Source organism: Erigeron canadensis, chromosome 5, assembly GCF_010389155.1.
Source record: "Erigeron canadensis isolate Cc75 chromosome 5, C_canadensis_v1, whole genome shotgun sequence".
NCBI lineage: Eukaryota > Viridiplantae > Streptophyta > Magnoliopsida > Asterales > Asteraceae > Erigeron > Erigeron canadensis.
Window position 1 is genome coordinate 9,397,275 of NC_057765.1, and position 19,844 is coordinate 9,417,118.

A 19,844-nucleotide genomic window follows, 5' to 3' on the forward strand; every position below is an offset into this window, starting at 1 on the left:
CTAATGGACGGGTAGTCTCAAAATATATTAATCAAATATCATAACTTATTCAATACAAAAGCTAAAGAAGAAATATATGAAAATTAACACCATATAAATATTGATTTCACTTTACTTTAAAAGTGGGCCATTTATTAAATGAATATTAAAAAAAAAATAGAGGATTAACATGAAGAGAGTATTAAGTTATATTATAGATTCGTGACTCGTGAGCAACACATCATTCGGCAAACTCATTTGGTGAACAGAATTGGGAGCCAAGCAAGAACATTCATGTAATAAAGATTTTCTCCATCAAGCATCATTGATTTAAAGATGACGATACTTGGTTAAGGTTTGTGTTAACTTTTTTCTTTTGATAATTATTAATTAAATTTTTTGATACATAACTTATAAATATGAATCTTTTTGAATTATGATTCATATGATTAAGTGAATATTAATTGACTATCATTTGACCGAATTTTCATTAGACAATTTATTATAAGTTAATAATTTATGCCAAGTCTATTTTGATTAAGGATTAAGACATGCCATTTAATAATATAAGTTGTGCCTAAAATTATTCATGTCAATTAATAAAATTATATATATGTAATCTTGAATAAATATTTGGTAAGTTTATTAAGTAAATTAATGTGTCTTTTGAGATTTGCGAGAGATACATTTTTTATTATTTTTTACAACTTATATTTTATTTAATTATTGCCTTAATTAAGTCTAGCTAATTAAAAATAGTTTTAGTTTAATATAATGTCTAAAACTAAATGAAATTGGGTTCGAGTCCCGCTTCCTACATTTGTGGGATAAATTAATATGAAGTTTTTCGATAGTACTAGATTTCATCCCAGACATGCGTGAAGTTTTAAGAGTAAGGATAGATTAGAATGTCAATATAAAAAAATGACCCATCTATAATTGATCAATGCCGATGAGATTTTGCACTAATTTTTCACATAATGCTTCATAACCTCTACAAATGAAACATGTAAAAATCATGTTATGTAGATTTACACCATTATATGTATAACGCTTTAGAGTATTATCTACCTCAATTTCAATTATAACTATTTGAATAACTCGTTTTGTCAACGGGTCGTTATTCTCACAAAATTATTTTACCCAAATTTTGACTTGCACAAAATCTGACAAAACTAAAGACAAATGAGATAATTGAATAACTGATAAGTTCTTATTTTATTTGTGCAAGTTTGACAGATAATATGATTGTCGAATTGAAAAGGAATGCGTAATCTGTTTTTATGCATATTGTAAAAAGTTACAGTTTTTTCCTAATAGATTTGGACTAAAAAAAATTAAAAAAATTAGACATGTTAAATGTAAATAGGAAGAAAAGGTTGATCAACAAAATTAATTAGGTGGTTTTTTTTCAATTTTTTTTTTAAATTGACTTAATTTAGTTATTACCAATTTAACTTGAGAAACACTTATCTATGTCATTTTTAAATAAATAAAAAGTAAAACTCAAGTTTTTACGAAAAAGGTTTGCTAAATACAGCCCTTAGGGCTGTGTTTAAGGTGCATAAATTATTTGTACATTTAACATGAAAATCAGGGGATGAGCTTTTAATATGGAAGATACAAGTTTTTTTATGCACGTTAAATAGAACCCTTGTATTTCCCTTTACGAAAAACTAAATACCCATTAAAATTGTGTACGAAATTCTAGTCAAGTCTAATTACTTTCACTTAAGATTGCATTTATTAGTGTTTTTACAAAAAAAAAAAGTATAAATTAAAAGAAATTAGTAGATGTAAAAGGACCCTTCAAATAATCGGAAATATAAGTTAAACAATTCATTTACATAAATTTAACAATAATTACTTGGAGGTTATTACATATATCTATTGTATTCTTTGATTTTTTTTTTAATTATAATGTGAAAAAAAAACAAGAAGAAAATAATTTGGTTTGGTTTTCTTATTTTCATTTGTAACACACCAAAGGGTGTTTTTTTTTTTTTTGGTTTTGTAGATTTTTGGTGGACAACAAGCAAAGAAACAAAATTTTTGCTTTCTTTTTACTGATATTTAAAACAAAGAGAGAAATCGAAAACAAAATTGGAAGTTGTTTTTTGATGATTCAGATCGAGCAGATATTATTTAATGTGTTTGAGTGGATTATCCCTAATATTTTGTAACTTATACGTGGCCATCAAGCAAAAGTATGTCATTTAGCTACTTTATACATTATGAACATGCTAATTATTTTGGCAATCTCATAAAAACGCTTAGTAAACAAAATACGAGTATATATTTATTTTTAATCTCTAAAAAAGTACAAAACAATATTTCTTTTCTTTTTCCCCCAGTGTATGTAGCAAGTAGGTTTTTGTTTTACCGTATATATGTAGCCGCATCAAATTCAAGATTTATTCTTTTTATATGTTGAGAAAAGCCATAAAACCCTTTCTTTCTTCATATTATTCTTCTCATTTTCTTCTTCGTCCTCCTCTGCTTCAATCTCACTCTCCCTTTCCCCTCTCCAATCGGTACACACATTCACTCTCTCTCTCTCTGTATCTATCGATTTACATATACATATATACATATAAATATAAATATAAATATTCCTCTCTCTCTCTCTATATATATATTAACTATTATTATAATTTAGAAAGTTATTAGTTACCTTATAATTTAGATTATTTATTATTTATTTTTACTATTAAGGTTGTTATTGTTATTATTAAATTAGTACAGCTTTAGTTAGGGCTTATATAACTTTAACTTATGCATTCATGTTGTTTTTAGTTGAAATTTATACAAGTTTTGGTTTTTTCTGTAATCAGGTTTATATCGTCGAAAGTAGGAGAAGACGCCGCAAAAATGTCGAGCATGAATCCGGATGTTCAGCTTTCAGAGGAGGAGCTTGAAAGGAAAAAGAAGAAAGAAGAGAAGGTAAATGAATATGAATCCTTCTGTTTAAGTTGTATAATATGTGGTTTAGTTGTTGTTTATGTACGAATATCGATATATAATCGCAATGTATGTTCACTAGACTACTGGTTTTTGAAATGAGAGATTTTACTTTTTCATATCGTGTATGACGAATTTAGGCTTCTTTTTGACCTTATTCGGTAGTACATTAATGCTTGTAACTTACTGAGTTCAAATGCTTGCTCCTTTTCGTTGTAAAAAGTTATGATAGTGTACGGGGTTTCTAGTTTTCGCACGTGTTTAGGTTTTTTGAAACAACTTTTGAAAAGGTGTTCCTTGTTTGTACGGCCCACGTCGTTGAACATAATAAGAGCAGGCTTCCCTAGAGCATAATAATTGTTAAGAGTGCATTGCTGTTGCGTGTCGTTATCTGCTACTATGTGTAATTATTCACGTTGGATTTTATTTGGTGTTCAGGCGGAAGAGAAAAGGTTGAAAAAACTCAAGGCTGCAGAAAAAGCTGAAGCAGCAGCAGAAGCAGCTAAACTTAAGGTACTACTCCATAGTATATTTTTATTTTATTTTTTCTTTAGTGACTTTGCTAGTGTCTTGAATTTAAAGTAATATGGTTTAATCAATTTACACTTAAGGCACAACAAGGGTCTACCTCTTCAAAAGCCAGTAAGAAGAAGAAGGAACGGGCAGATGCAGTGGACGAAAATCCAGAAGATTATATTGACCCCGAAACACCTGTGGGTGAAAAGAAAAAACTTTCGCGTCAAATGGCAAAGTCGTTCAGTCCTACTGCAGTGGAGAAATCGTATGTTACATGGTTTTTTTCTGCATCAACATACTTATAGTTAATTGTTAATATAATTGTTTTTTTATCAGTTATCCTATATGTTATAAATTAATTTTGTGCATTTATAGATGGTATCCATGGTGGGAGCAGTCAGGATTCTTCGAGGCAAATTCCAGCAGTTCTAAGCCTTCATTTACAATTGTGAGGCTCTTGCACTGCTCATATATTTTTGCATTAGTTTAAGTGTGGCCTGTTAAGTATCCATGAAAATCCATAGATAATGATTGGTTTGCTGTAGTTTGTTTATAATGGTTTTTTTAATGCGAAATTGCAGGTTCTTCCACCTCCTAATGTGACTGGAGCTCTACATATTGGTCATGCCCTAACTGCCGCTCTTCAGGTTTTTGACTTACTCTCATACTATTTCTTAGTGATAGTTCTGCTTTACTATTCACTCAATCGAGGTGCTGTTGATTGTCAAATCCGCAGGATACAATAATTCGTTGGAGGAGAATGTCAGGATACAATACATTATGGGTGCCTGGGATGGACCATGCAGGGATAGCTACGCAGGTTAAATTGAATTTGAAGATATAAATACTAGATGTGGCAACATGGTCAGTTTGGCGGTTGGGTTATGGGTCAAAACGTTTATCATTTTCGTGGTCAAGTTGACTTGAAACACCGTTTTCTTGTTTCATTATATATTTGTAGTTAATCAGCCTTTTAAATATGGTTATAAAACTTAACTTATTTCATTAGTGTTTATTTTGCCAAGTAAGATATTATAGGAGGTTTTATACATTATTTTCTTTTTATCCCTTTAGGCAAGTTTGATCCATTCCCTTATTTAGGAGGTATATTCCGCACGACCGAAAGATATAATATACAACCCAAATTCATTTCATATGTAAATGGATTTGGAATTGCCCTGTTAGCTCCAAATTTGTCGTTCATTTTGTTGCATAATTGATATTGCCTCATTGATAGGTTGTGGTGGAGAAAAAAATCATGAGAGAAAGGCAACTGACCCGTCATGACGTGGGCCGTGAAAAGTTTGTGTCCGAAGTGAGTTTGATTTTCATAGATTACATTTTGTCTCTAACTCTTGATAAGTGATTGCTGTTAGCATCATGTTTGACTGTATAATAGTTTCATATATTTTTCAAAAAGTGTTCATAATTTTGTTTTTGTGTTGATGAAAGGTATGGAAGTGGAAAGAAGATTACGGGGGCACAATACTACAACAACTTCGGCGCTTGGGTGCTTCTTTAGATTGGTCACGTGAGGTAAAATCTAGAAAAGTTTTAGCAGTCTTTACCTTAGAATATCTAATGCATTTTTCAGGTTTTGCTATTTATTTGTTTTGTCTCGGCTCTTATTGAGACTTCTGAACTTGGCGTTATCTTTTGGCAGTGCTTTACTATGGACGAGAAAAGGTCAAATGCCGTGACAGAAGCTTTTGTCAGGCTTTATAAGGAGGGTCTTATCTATAGGTATTATTAATATCCTTGGTTCTTTCTCTATATGAGTTTTGACATGGGTGTTGCAAGTACGAGTATTTGTTCATGTAGTGAAAGATTTTATTTTTCACTTAAGTTTCCTTGTATACATGTTTTTTCAGATGCTTTTATTGTATGCATGTTCTTTCACTTAAGGTTTTGCGTCATGGACACGAATACAAAGATATACTCTATTAGCGTTATATAAATCCAATGTTAAATATTCTAGAAGTTTATGTATATTCTATTTTAGATAACTATTGAATGGGATCAAAATTTAATTCTTCAAATCCAAATTAAGGAAAACCTTAAAATACACTCAGGAAGTGTAGTTATAATTTGTAAATACACATAAAGATAGATTCACGTGCTAACCTTTAAAAGCGTAAATCATCAAATTTTATAGTTTAAAATATAAATTAAAGAAAGTTGGGAAAGACAAAATAAAGCAAAAAGATCAATATAGCCTTATATCAGTATCCACTTCAAATTTTTTTAATGTAATTGATATAGTAGATGATGTGGATTCCTTTGCTTCTTATTCAGAGATTTACGGCTAGTCAACTGGGATTGTGTCCTGCGAACAGCAATATCTGATATTGAGGTAGGTCGTGAGAGCTAGTTTTCGAGACCTATATGACCAATCAAATTCATTTCTTATTTTATGGCTGTGTGTATAGGTAGATTATGTTGATATCAAAGAGAAAACGCCTCTTAAGGTTCCTGGGTATAAAAACCTGGTGGATTTTGGTGTTTTGACATCATTTGCATACCCTCTCGAGGAAAATCTTGGAGAAATTATTGTGGCTACTACCAGAGTGGAAACAATGCTTGGAGATACTGCAATTGCTGTTCACCCTGAAGACCCAAGATACAAACATCTTCATGGAAAGTTTGCCAGTCATCCATTCAATGGAAGAAGACTTCCTATAGTTTGTGATGCTATACTTGTTGACCCGAAGTTTGGAACTGGTGCAGTGAAGGTAAAATGATCTGTTATAGACAAAAGGTGGCCAACTAGGCGAGTTCAATTGTTTATTCCGGTGCTGGTCAAGTAGGGTGCTAAATATGATTACAAAACTGTCATTACTAAAAAGAATACAACTCTTTTAAATAAAGTGATTCAAGGTCTTTTCTGTATTTCCACACACTTCAGATGACTTTTAAACTTTTTGACCATTAGAGATATATTATTTATTTGATTTGTGTATAGGTAAACCAGTAGTAAACTTCGCCATCTTTATTGAAGACCATGAAACTGCTTGAAATCATTCTGTTATATCATTTCATAGTTTTGATTTTTGGGGTAATAATGCAGATAACTCCAGCTCATGATCCAAATGATTTTGAGGTTGGGAAGCGTCATAAACTGGAGTTCATCAACATATTCACTGATGATGGGAAGATAAATAGTAATGGAGGTTCCGATTTTGTAGGAATGCCACGCTTTGAAGCTCGTGTGGCGATAACCGAAGCTTTGAAGTCCAAGGTATTCATACGTTTATTAATATTATAGTAACGGTCTTCCAGTATATTGATATCTATCTTTTTATGCCTACAGAAACTGTATAGAGGGGAACAGAAAAACGAAATGCGGCTTGGTGTTTGTTCTAGAACTAATGATGTGGTTGAACCTATGATTAAGCCTCAGTGGTATGTCAGCTGCAGTAGTTTGGCCAAGGAAGCACTTGAGGCTGTCACTGATGAGACAAATAAGAAAATTGATATAATTCCTAAACAATATGTTGCGGAATGGAAAAGGTTATGTCACTGTCAATCAACTTTCTTAAGTTAATCTTGTACCTGCAAGTAGACATGGCAATATTGGTGGGCGGAGCTGTCTGTTAAGATGGGAAATTTTTTATATTGGCCAAAGCTCGATGGGACATGCTGACTGACCTGAAATATATTTTAAAAAAAGATTTAGTAGGTTTCATGCATTAGTGACTTGAACATGCAGCTCTAAGGAAGGGTCTGTGGTTCAAATCCTATGATCCAACTTAGCATTTAGCTTTTTCATTCATTAAAATCTGTTCAGTATTAGCTATCTAACTATCTAAGATATTCATTTGTGTACAAGCACACAAATTCATGACCTCCTTCAGTGAACTAAATATAGATTATTATTTTATAGATGGCTTGAGAACATTCGTGATTGGTGTATATCAAGGCAGCTTTGGTGGGGTCATCGTGTTCCTGCATGGTATGTTACCTTGGAGGATGACGAACTTCAGGAAATTGGGGCATACGCAAGCCATTGGGTGGTTGCCAGGAATGAGAAAGAGGCTGAGGGGGAGGCTAACAGAATCTTTGCAGGAAAAAGGTTTCAGTTGGCTCAAGATCCCGATGTTCTAGACACCTGGTTTTCTTCGGGGCTATTCCCATTATCTGTTTTGGGGTGGCCAGATGACACCCAAGATTTGAAAACTTTTTACCCAACTTCTGTTCTTGAAACCGGGCACGACATTCTCTTCTTTTGGGTTGCTCGCATGGTAATGCTTGGCATGAAATTGGGAGGTGATGTACCCTTCAAAAAGGTTAGTTAAGTTTAAATTGTTGTTAAATGTGAATTTATGCAATCTTTACCCAAAATGTAAGGGCACTTTGTTTATATAACGAGGAAGGTGAATTATCGTTAGCAATGGCGGCTCTAGGAATTCTAGTCAGGATATACCTCACCTATTAAAAATCTTCTTAAACAACTTATTTCCATAGATACTCTGGTTTTTGGTTTAGATATACAGTTTGGGTTTTTATTAAGGGTTTATTTTAATTTATTGTCTATATGTATAATAATTCTTCTGTCCCAAATTGGCATTTACAGACTTAAAAATTTGTTTTACAATAGGTGTAATTAGTGAAACATTTAGGTGATAAAATGATAGTTTTGTCCTTGCATTCAGTACACGATCAAGTTAAATATGAATAATTATTATTTAATGGTAAATTAAGTAATTGACTAAGTAATATGCATTTCAGTTGAAATTGAACATTTGTTTTGGGATAAATGATCGAGTAATAAATAAATGAGATAGAGTATTAGACAATTTAGACAAGTGCGTTATTATATAGGGTAGCTAAGTGTTAGTATGCATTCTATATAATATAACCATCTGTATTCCGTATGATTTGAACATCAATCAATAATAATATGAGCTGATATGGTATCAGAGCCAATCACTCTCAAACCCTAAAAATATAATAATACTAATAAATAAAAAAAAAAATCTGTCGGCAGCAGCCACAATCCAATTGGCAGCCACAATCCAATCCAATCGGTTGCAACAACACATCAACAACCATCTGCCCCACTTCCAATCTCCAATCTTTCAAGAGATCAGAAGAACACAACTCGATCTCTACCAACTAATTTTTAGTATTTTTTATCATCATCATCATTATTATTATTTTTTAATCTGTGGGTTTGCTGCATAAAGAACAAATACCATCAACATCAATTTCTCAAATTTTTTGATCAGCAATCTGTCCTCAACAGCATTCAACAACAACTTCGATCTCTCCAAATCATGGCGGCTCAACATGGGTATCAACTGAACCCGATTACATTTGCTACAACTCCACCATCACATAGTAACTTCAACAACAGTTGTCACAATAGTGGAACCAACAATAATTTTCGAAGCAATCACCAAGGAAAACAAGACACTAGAAAGTTTTCTTGGGCATCAACCAAAACAATAATTTCTGGTTATTGCAATCGATGTGGAATCGGCCATCTCGTGTCAGGATGCCCTAAGCGTCCATCCTTTGTCACACAAACATCCAATTTTTCTCGTGCTCCACCTCAAGCTTACAATGCTCATGCCCCAAGCAACTCTTATACTACTTGGAATCCCGACACTGGAGCTACTCACCATGGCACTCCAGACTTGGCAAGTCTAGACAACTCTGAACTATATCATGGTAACGATTCTCTGCGAGTTGGTGACGGTAACCCATTGCCTATTTTTCATATTGGCTCAAAATCAATTTCCACCTCACACAAAACTCTTAACCTAAATGATATTCTACATGTACCTGCCTTACAAAAGAACTTTCTATCTGTTCAAAAGTTTTGCCTTGATAAAAATGTCTTTTTTGAATTCCATTCTTCCTTTTTTACTGTGAAGGATGAGGCTACACACGATATCCTTTTTATGGGTCCTAGTGAACAAGGCTTGTATTCTATCCGCCTTCCATCCTTTCAGCCTGTCCCTAAGGTTGCCTTCACTGCCTTTAAAGCCCCTGCCTCCATTTGGCATCAACGATTAGGTCATCCACACAGTCGTGTTTTTCATTCTATTGTTTCCTCTTGTTCCTTACCAGTTTCCAATAAACTATCCACGTCCTTATGTACGTCTTGTCAACTTGGCAAGTTGGCCAAACTTTCTTTGCCAAATTCTTCTTTTCATAGTAACAACATTTTGGACTTGGTTTATTGTGATGTTTGGGGTCCTACCATGAACTCTTTAGATGGTTATTGTTTCTTTTTGCTATGTGTTGATCATCATACACGTTATATGTGGTTTTTTCCTCTTGTAAATAAATTTGATGTTTTTGTGACCTTTACAAATTTTGTTCGCATGGCCGAAAGACAGTTCATTACCAAACTTAAAAATGTCCAAACAGATTGGGGGGGGGGGGAATCTTTCTTCTTTCTTCACCTCTCTTGGTATAGTCCATCGTTGCTCATGTCCCCACACAAGTGAACAAAATGGGATAGCTGAGAGACGTCATCGTCATGTTGTTGAAACCGGTCTTACGCTCCTCCCACAGTCTGGTTTACCCCAACGTTTTTGGTCCTTTGCTTTTCAAACGGCTGTCTACCTTATCAATAGACTGCCTTCTCATGTTTCCTCTAAATACAACACCTACACCTCCCCTTATGTCTCTATTTTTCCTGACCCAGTCCCTAATCTTTACTCTTTTACCGATAACACACCTGTTACCCCATCACCTACCACAAATCACTACTACTCCGCCATCATCCCCACCATCACAGCCTCCAAACCAAACGCCACCACCACAACCACAACCATCTCCACACCACCACCACCACAACCACAACCAAAGCCACCTCGTCCTCGTCCTTCTAATCTTCGCCCTAACCTGAAGCAAACCACCTTCTTTGATCCTTCTGCCCATATAGCTCACAAAACACGTATACCATATGAACCAACCTCCTTTACCGTTGCTAACACCTCCCCGGAGTGGCGTCGTGCCATGACTGATGAGTTTGACGCCTTGCATAAGAATGGAACCTGGTCCTTAGTACCACCTGTCAGGAATGCTAATGTTATTGATTGTAAATGGGTATACAAGTTAAAGACGGACCAACATGGTAACTTGACTTGTCATAAGGCACGACTTGTGGCCAAAGGCTTCCACCAAAGGTCCGGCATCGATTATAATGAGACTTTTAGTCCTGTTATTAAGCCTGCCACAATACGAACAGTTCTTTCAATAGCTGTTTCTCTGGGTTGGTCTTTAAGGCAACTGGATGTTCAAAATGCGTTTCTTCATGGTGACCTGCAAGAGACTATTTACATGCGTCAACCTCCGGGTTTTGTGGACCCCTCAAGACCTGATCATGTGTGTCTCCTTCATAAGTCATTATATGGCCTCAAACAGGCACCACGTGCGTGGTTTACAAAGCTCTCAACGGTTTTATTTTAACTCGGATTTCAGGGCTCTAAAACAGATCCTTCTCTCTTTATTCTTAGACAGGCTGGTACACTTATTTACATGCTGGTTTATTTGGATGACATTATAATTACGGGAAACAATAACCGGTCTGTCACTAATATCATCCACCAACTTGGGGCTAAACTTGCAGTTAAAGAGTTGGGTCGTTTAAGCTACTTTCTTGGTATTGAGGTGCTTCATCAAAACTCGGATGTCATACTTTCACAAGGGAAATATCTGCTTGATATCATTCAAAGAGCTGGTCTACTTGATTCCAAACCTGTCTCCTCCCCAATGTGTCCCAAGTCTGTTCTTCTCCCTGGCGACAGTCCTGCTTTTAGTGATTCAACTCGCTATCGGCAGGTTGTGGGTGCTCTACAGTATGCTACTTTATCACGATCAGATATTTCTTTTGCGGTAAATAAAGTCTGTCAATATATGCATGCCCCGACTGAAAACCACTGGACTGCTGTTAAACGGATTGTTCGTTATCTGAAAGGTACTACTGATCTCGGCCTTCTGTTTAAACATAGATCTAGTTCCCTTCTTCATGCTTTTTCAGATTCTTTTTGGGATGACCGCCTGGTACCCATACAAGCTTATTTGGATTCTGACTGGGCTGGTTGCCTGGCTGACCGTCGATCCACGGGGGGCTATGCAATCTTCTTGGGCTCAAACTTAATCTCCTGGTCTGCTCGTAAGCAGAAAACTGTCTCTCGGTCCTCTACTGAATCAGAATATAAGGCCATTGCTGATACGGTTGCTGAGGTAATCTGGTTAAAATCACTTCTACTAGAGCTTGGTGTTAATTCAACGAAACCAACATTGTGGTGTGACAATCTTGGTGCAACTTATCTTTCCGCCAATCCTGTTTTCCATGCTCGTACAAAACATGTTGAAATCGATTTTCACTTCGTTCGAGAACAGGTTGCTCAAGGGAAATTAAATATTTAGTTTATCAAGACAGACGATTAGATTGCCGACATCTTCAAAAAGCCTCTATTACCACAAAGATTTGAGTTCTTGAGGTCCAAGTTGCAGGTCGTTCCCCGCCCTCAACTTGCGGGGGAGTATTAGACAATTTAGACAAGTGCGTTATTATATAGGGTAGCTATGTGTTAGTATGCATTCTATATAATATAACCATCTGTATTCCGTATGATTTGAACATCAATCAATAATAATATGAGCTGATATAGAGGGAGTATCATTTCGTGTTATAGGAATTCAGATTTTTTTTCTGATTCCAAAGAAGTTGTTGAAATGTATTTGATATTCTAATCAGCTTTCATATCATATAAACTTGAAAAATATATAATATGATTCAAAACTATACAAATCTCTTCAAAAAAATTTAAACTTTATTATAAAGCGTCAATGCAGATGCTCTAATAATAAATAATAAATGATAATGAATCTTTGAAAAACATGATATATAAAATTATAAATCATTATCATTATAAAGTATGTATTACTACAAGTCTACAACCAATGCCTATTATAAACAATGTAAATTACTTGATCATATAATCACATATAAATATAATAAAATCTTTAATGTGTTACTGCAAAGTGAGTGGCCAATGGTGGCGGTAGGTTGGCAGAAGTCCAACTTTCGTTTAGTAGTTTAGTTTTGCACTATTTTTTTTTATTGAGGGTAGTCACTCTGTCTGTATATAAACCATTTAGGAATATGTAACTTATTTTAATTGATAGGGGCCTTCATGGGATATCCTGACTTTAACGTACATCTGCCACTAATCATTAGCCATGAATAAGAGGTGTAAAAGTTGGTGGGTCGGGTAATACGGGTTAAAATAGATAATGTCTTTTTTTGAGCTGAAACAGGTTAAGTTGGGCTGACCCAGACATGTTTTGTGTAATTCTTCAGCTTATAAACAGTTAGTGTGTCATAATTTTTCATGCGGTTCGCTATTTTAGCGATAAACACGTTTCGAATAGTATGATTTAGGAGATTTCAAGCATTAAGATTACACTTTCGGCTACCTGTGTGTTATTTATCTATCTATTCATTTGACTTGTTATATTAAACTGGATCAGTGTATTTATAATTATATATTTTTCACAGCCATGTTTGTTAGCATCATCATGGGCTCATGGCTAGTTTGACCACTCTTTAATCTAAATAATTATCCATTCTGCATTTTAATTTAGGTATATCTACATCCCATGATTCGCGATGCACATGGGCGCAAGATGTCCAAGTCTTTGGGCAACGTGATAGATCCTATCGAAGTCATATCGGGAATTTCCCTGGATGGTCTTAACAAGAGACTAGAGGAGGGTAACTTGGATCCTACTGAGTTGAAAGTTGCCAAAGAGGGCCAGAAAAAAGATTTTCCCAATGGTATTCCTGAATGTGGTGCAGATGCCCTTCGGTTTGCCCTTGTCTCATACACAGCTCAGGTACTGTCAATGTTTACTTGGGATGGCAACATTGGCGGGTTGGGTAATGATTAAAACCATTTTAACTTTTTTGTGCCTAATAATGGCTCACTTGTTTCCAAGCTTTAATATTTTCAGGCAGTTACATGTTAAAGGCTTGGTAACCCTTGTAGAAAGAAAAGGGAATTTTTTAAAAATAATTTAAAAAAAGTTTGCGCCCCCATCCCAAATTTATAGTCCACTTTTCCATTTTTGCATGTCCCAAAATAATTGTCCACTCGCAAACTCTTGCAATCAAAAATCATTTAAGTGGTAAATATCAAATTTTTTTGGTGGCACAATGTATTTATTACACTTTTTTTATGCCGTGTGATTGTTGGTCTGGGAACAATAATTTTAGGTGGAGGGAGTAAATTTTTTTGTTGGGGTTGGAGTTACCCAAAAAACTTGATATGCAAAAATAAAATAAGATTTTGTGATAATAGGTCAAAAGAGGTTTGTTAAATTTGGGTTGTTTGTTTGTGCAGAGGCTGTGGGTTGATTCAATACATTGTCCAAAACATTGAACTTCAATTAATAATATGAGTGATATATAATTTTGAGTATAGTATCATTTTAAGAATAAATCAGTTTTTTATAATGATCTAGGAAGTTGTATTCATCAAAAAGACACTCGAATTATCATTTTGTAATATCTGCGAGTTAAATGGGTTTAATAATAATCAGTTTTTTCAATTACTCTCTTCACGTTATTATTTTCTGTCCTACTCTACTTGATGCTAATTTGTGGTTTTTGACTCTCTCTAGTCCGATAAAATAAATTTGGACATATTACGTGTCAACGGGTATCGACAGTGGTGTAATAAGCTCTGGAATGCTGTGAGATTTGCCATGAGCAAACTTGGGGATGGTTATATTCCTCCAGAAAAGATTGCTGTTGAGAAGATGCCATTTAGTTGCCAATGGATACTTTCTGTACTAAACAAAGCTATATCAAAAACCATATCATCATTGGATTCTTATGAGTTCTCAGATGCATCGAGTGCTGTATACTTTTGGTGGCAATCTCAGCTGTGTGATATCTTCATTGAAGTAATTAAACCATACTTCTTCGGTGATGATGCATCAAATGTATATGAAAAGAGATGTGCACAGGATACGTTATGGGTTTGTTTGGATAATGGACTAAGACTGCTACATCCTTTTATGCCATATGTTACTGAAGAATTGTGGCAACGTCTTCCCTCACCAAAGCATTATACACGAGAGAAATCCATCATGATATGTGAATACCCTTCATCTGTAGAGGTTAGATATTGAGCTCTAATTGTTCTTTTCAGAATCAAATATAGTATATTAGCCTTTAAAGTGGGCCGAAGCAGGCCGCACTGAGTTGACATTGTCCCATTTTATTACTTTATATATAATATAATTAGTGTATTGGATATATTTACAGAAGTCATATAGTTTCAGTAATACTCCAGTAATATTTTGACGAGAATGAGCTAGGAGGATCTGTCGATTGAATTCATCATTTTGTGACTTTTGACCCATTTGATCTGTTCTCTTTTAATTATTTTAAATGTAACCCATCTGACTAAATCAATCTTTTCTTAATTATATGTGTCAGGCCAAGTTGAAACACTGCACGTTTGACCAGAAAAGACAACAAATAACTTTATTTGGGTGTAGTAGTTGGTGTTTAAGAGGCGAATAGTCTTCTTTTTTAAATTCAGAATTATTTAAGAGGTTTTATGCATTAAAAAGAGATCTAGGGTGGCCTTTGTCTTTCTTTAGCTAATATCTTTACACGTTTGACCTTTTAGAGTTAATATTTGAATGGACCCATCCTTAAGAAATGGCAAGATAATTGAGTAGACAGGCAACATTTTTGATTTTGCTATGCATTTTATGAATGTAACTTATTTCAGTTCTGTTGGATCAAGTGAACAGAAATTTATACTCGTGTTATGGTTTACTGCTTGCAGTCCTGGACAAATGAAACAGCAGAGAAGGAGATGGAAGTGGTCGAGTCTGCAGTCAAATCTATAAGATCAATAAGGGCTAACCTGCCTGCGGCAGAGAGGAATGAAAGGTACTTTCATTTTGGATGGTTAGAATCGTGGGAGGGTCTGGGTGTGTTTCTTGGTAGCGGTTCTGATTTATCTATTTTTTAGGATAATCCAAGATAATAGAAAGGCTACCAGAAAACAGTGTATTTATGTGCAAAGGGGTTTAAATCCGAATACCGCCTGCATTTCTATCTTCTATGAACTGAGTTTTATTATAAATATATATAATACTAGGTCTTTTACCCGCACGATGTGCGGTGTTTAATTGATTTATCAAAACTTTTAATATTAATATTGATAAACAATAAAATTTAGTTTAGTTAGCATGATACTAACGTGTTTTTTATATTTATGTATACAAATTAGAAATAAAAATATATAGTTGTTTATATTTATGATATAAAAAAACTAATGCCCAACTAAATTTGTTATAAACAAAATGGAATTTTAATCTTAATATCATGAGTTCTTTGATTTTTAATGTAATATAATTATGATGAAAAGGTCGTTCGTCTTGAATTAAGCTACTAAAATTTTACGAATTGTATAAAACTCAAGATATGCAAGTAAATAGATTTGAATATCTTATCAAATTTTAAAATTTGTTTAGTATATTGTCAAAATTAATATGAAGATGTCATGTAGGATAAAATCCTACATGGCAATGTGTGGAGAATTCTTTTAGTTGAAGAGGCTTTAGAATCGTTCGGTTAACTACTGTTTTAATATATATATATATTTATATATATATATATATGTATATATATTTTTTACTAAATTGGCCATTTATTCTAGAATTTTTGCACTATGTTTCAGTTTTATTTTTTCCTTGGTGAGTATTTTAAATTTATCGATGCCTCAATGGTATTTTTTACGTGATCATTTGTTATCCATATTATATGATTCTTTACGGATAAAGGTAGTGAGTATTTTAAATTTATTGATTGTATTCTTTACGTGATCATTTGGTATCCATATTATATGATTCTTTACGGATAAAGGCTCTTCCTTTTTCAGGCGAGCAGGTTTTGCTGTTTCTCGAATGGATACAATTACAGATCTTCTGAGAAGCCATGCAAAAGAAGTTTCAACCCTAGCCAACTTATCATCTTTCACGGTACACATATTTATCTTGCCTATTTTTGGAATTCAGCTCTGTGTCTTTGACATTTGTAGGAGTTGTATCTCCATTTTTTTTGGTTGTGATCTGTATATTCCTTAATGAATTCCTGATTCATATTAGTACTCTTTTTTCCTATAAACCAATATACATCTCATATCTGGGATTAACAATTGTCAGGTACTTACTGAAAATGATGCTGCTCCCGCTGGATGCGCAGTTTCAGTTGTAAATGAAGCATTGTCGGTTTATCTAAAGCTTCAAGGAGCTATTGACGTTAAAAAGGAACGTGAAAAGCACCATTCAAAGTTAACAGAGTTACAAAAGTAAGCACTTTAGTGGAAATCATTTTTTAGTCATTACACACAAATCATAATTTTAAAGGTTGCAAGATGGCCGGTTGGGTAACAAATCAAAATGGATCGGCTGGTTGAAATGGGTCGATGTTAGTATTGGTGGAAATGGGTAGGATGGTTGGGGTTTACTCAAACCCTATTATATCTACTTTTTGTTATTATATTTTATTATTATAGTGTAGATCTCAAATCATTTAGAAATAGAACTTTGATGGTTCTATTTTGATTTGTAATTAGGATAATTTTAGCTTGCCTAATTCCAGAATGATTATATTGCTTTTAGCGAGTGTAAGCAAGTTTGATTTGCAAATCATCCGTTCTTAGAAGTTCTATAGTAGCGGTATATTATGCAGGAAATACACAACTCATAACTTCGTCTCATTCTCTACTAAACACAAATCATAATTTTATATGCCTGGTAACTTTAACTTCATTTCGTAAGATTTTTTAAAACGTTTCATTAGAAACAGCTTAGGTCTTTCCATGTAGAAAAAAGAAGAATCGGCTTGTAATAACTAGTTAATCAGGATCCAAATCCAATTCTATCTGGTGTTTCTTTTATCTAAATATATGTATTTGTGACCCGAAGTTAATATCATTCTTGTGATTTGGATCGACATATTCGTTTAACTCTCAAGGGTCAAGCTATCTTACAGACTTCCCTTACCACCTTTATATGGAGTTATTAGCAATCTCATTAATTTCTCTCTATTTCACCAGGCAAAAAGAGAATCTAAACAAAGAGATGAGTGCGAAGAGCTACGAGAAGGTTCCAGCCCGTATAAAAGAAGAAAACGTCGCTAAACTGGCCACAATAATGCAACAAATATTGTCTCTTGAAGAAGCGGCGCAACACTTTGAACGAGAAGTAGCTGCAAATGCTTCACAGTAATGCACTTTTATAGGTTTTGAAATGAATGTCATCGAGGCATTCATTATAATATTTGATAAACATTGTGGGAAGTTAGAGAATGAGGGAAACACGATAAGATTCTGATACAAGATGTGTTATGTGAAATTTTTGGACAATTTGTACTTTCAATACTGATTCATGAGAACATTTTTTAATGCTGCGGGACTGTTTAATATGTTTTCAGTTGAGTTGAAATTTGGGTGCCCAGCGGTTGTGAGCTTGTAAGTGGCCATCTCTTGCTACACTTTGATAAGGGATATAAGACCTAGAAAGTGGAAGTAGTTTTATTTATCTTGCGTAGTAGGCTAAAGAATTGTTAACAGGGATAACTATTAATTGTTCGGTAGGCAGTTCGGTTTTGATATAAAAAATCTTTATTCTGTGAATACGGTACTAGGGGCATAGGTATACGCGGGTCGATTTAATGGGTTCTGATAAAATAATTTTGTTTGGGTCAAATCAAATACTATGGTTTCCAAAAGGTTCAATCCAAACCCTATATATTTCGATTGGATTATATTTTGATTGGATTAATGTAATCAACGTATCTGTTAAGAATTAGATGATCTTGAATCAACTAATAACAATTAACAATAACAATAGAAGATTGTTAAGAATTAGATGATCTTGAATCAACAATAATAACAATTAACAATAACAATAGAAGATAATAAAAGGAAGAAGATGGAGGGTTTGCATTTAACTAATAGGAAGCTTAACTTTTATATAGAGTATATTAGCTTTAGAAGTAAGCTAGGGGTAAATTAATCTTTACATAATATATATTTGGTATATAACACTCCCCCTCAAATATATATTACACAGTTGTATTGTCTCATTAAAAACCTTACTAAGAAAAACCCAGTGAGATAAAACTTAGTTAAGGGAAAAAGAGTGCAATGCGTGTAATACTCCCCCTGAATTGAGCAAACGTCTTCAATCTTCGAAATCCGGTCATGTAGTGAAAACTGCTCGAAACTGCTTCCATATAAGGACTTTATGGATAGGTCAGTCAAATTATCACTTGTCTTGACTTTTGTACATCAATCCCTCCTTCCTTGTAAATCATAAGTTGAGAAGAATTTTGGTGAGATATGCCTTAATTTGACACTTTTGATGTAGAGTTCTCTGATTTGAGCAATGCAGCCAGCGTTGTCTTCATAAATGGCTGTCGGAGTCTTCTCGACTAATTCTATATCTTGAGAATTGATTTTCATAAAATTGTTTTACCGCCGTAAGACGTGATTTGTGTGTATAAGTACATAGCATGAGTGTATCCGATTAGTTGAGACTTTTTGTTTTGATATGATAGACCTAGGTCTTGCGTCCCATAAAATATGTGAATATAAATTTAGTTTCATTCCAATGTTTACATGTAAAATTTAAATTTTATCAGACAAGTATACATACCGAAAAAGCAATGTCGTATCTCGTGTTGTTTGCAAGATACATGAGAGTACCGATTGCACATACATATGATATCGAATGTTTCAACTCATGTCCAAAACAGTCATACTACTGCCAATTAAGTAGACAGGTTCGAACTGAATCAAAGCACAAGCCTACGCACTTTCAAGACACACCTATATATCTCAAGGCTAAGGCACATTTACGAGATATCCAACGAGTCTATATTCGACTATATTATTTAGACCATATAATGCTCTAAAGAGATTTTTATATAAATGTCATTTTCTACTTTCCCGCATAAATATGTAGTAATGACATCAATTAGTTTCGTATGGAGTCCTTCCAAGATTGTAAGGTCGATTAAAATCTATTTATTGTTGCATATAATACGGGAGAATATATTTCCTCATTACCCGGGATTTAAGAGAAACTTTGTGCAACTAATCGTACCTTATATAATCTCATTCTTTTTATTTCAATCACCCATTTATAACCTACTGATTCGACGTCTATGGGTGTGCGACCTATAGGTCAAAAAGATACTTTGCTTTTTGAGCGAATTTTATGGCTTCTTGCCATTTTGGGCCAATCATCTTTGTGCATACATATATCCAGAGTTTTATATACGCATTTATTACGTTTATTGCCATAGCATATATGAAAATATATATTGTCAA

At 34.0% G+C, this 19,844-nt stretch overlaps 1 protein-coding gene across 1 annotated transcript; it reads left to right on the forward strand.

Moving 5' to 3' along the window:
- The first annotated feature begins 2,391 nt into the window (after positions 1-2,391).
- LOC122599127 (valine--tRNA ligase, mitochondrial 1) lies at positions 2,392-17,912 on the forward strand. Its single transcript, XM_043771583.1, has 21 exons — positions 2,392-2,513; positions 2,814-2,922; positions 3,379-3,453; positions 3,552-3,721; positions 3,832-3,904; positions 4,038-4,103; positions 4,193-4,276; positions 4,694-4,771; positions 4,909-4,992; positions 5,120-5,199; positions 5,752-5,809; positions 5,886-6,188; positions 6,524-6,694; positions 6,767-6,966; positions 7,340-7,742; positions 13,066-13,317; positions 14,104-14,604; positions 15,285-15,391; positions 16,386-16,485; positions 16,669-16,814; positions 17,565-17,912. Exons 1-21 carry the CDS (start codon positions 2,407-2,409, stop codon positions 17,734-17,736), a joined length of 3,339 nt encoding a protein of 1,112 aa, XP_043627518.1. The 5' UTR covers positions 2,392-2,406; the 3' UTR covers positions 17,737-17,912.
- Positions 17,913-19,844: the final 1,932 nt, after the last annotated feature.

Bases quoted from the DNA above. Each gene is read 5' to 3' on its own strand.
- LOC122599127 (XM_043771583.1), top strand. From the start codon at position 2,407: ATGTTGAGAAAAGCCATAAAACCCTTTCTTTCTTCATATTATTCTTCT. The intron at 6,695-6,766 runs GTATTCATACGT...TTATGCCTACAG, and splicing joins CCGAAGCTTTGAAGTCCAAG to AAACTGTATAGAGGGGAACA. The intron at 7,743-13,065 runs GTTAGTTAAGTT...ATTTTAATTTAG, and splicing joins GTGATGTACCCTTCAAAAAG to GTATATCTACATCCCATGAT.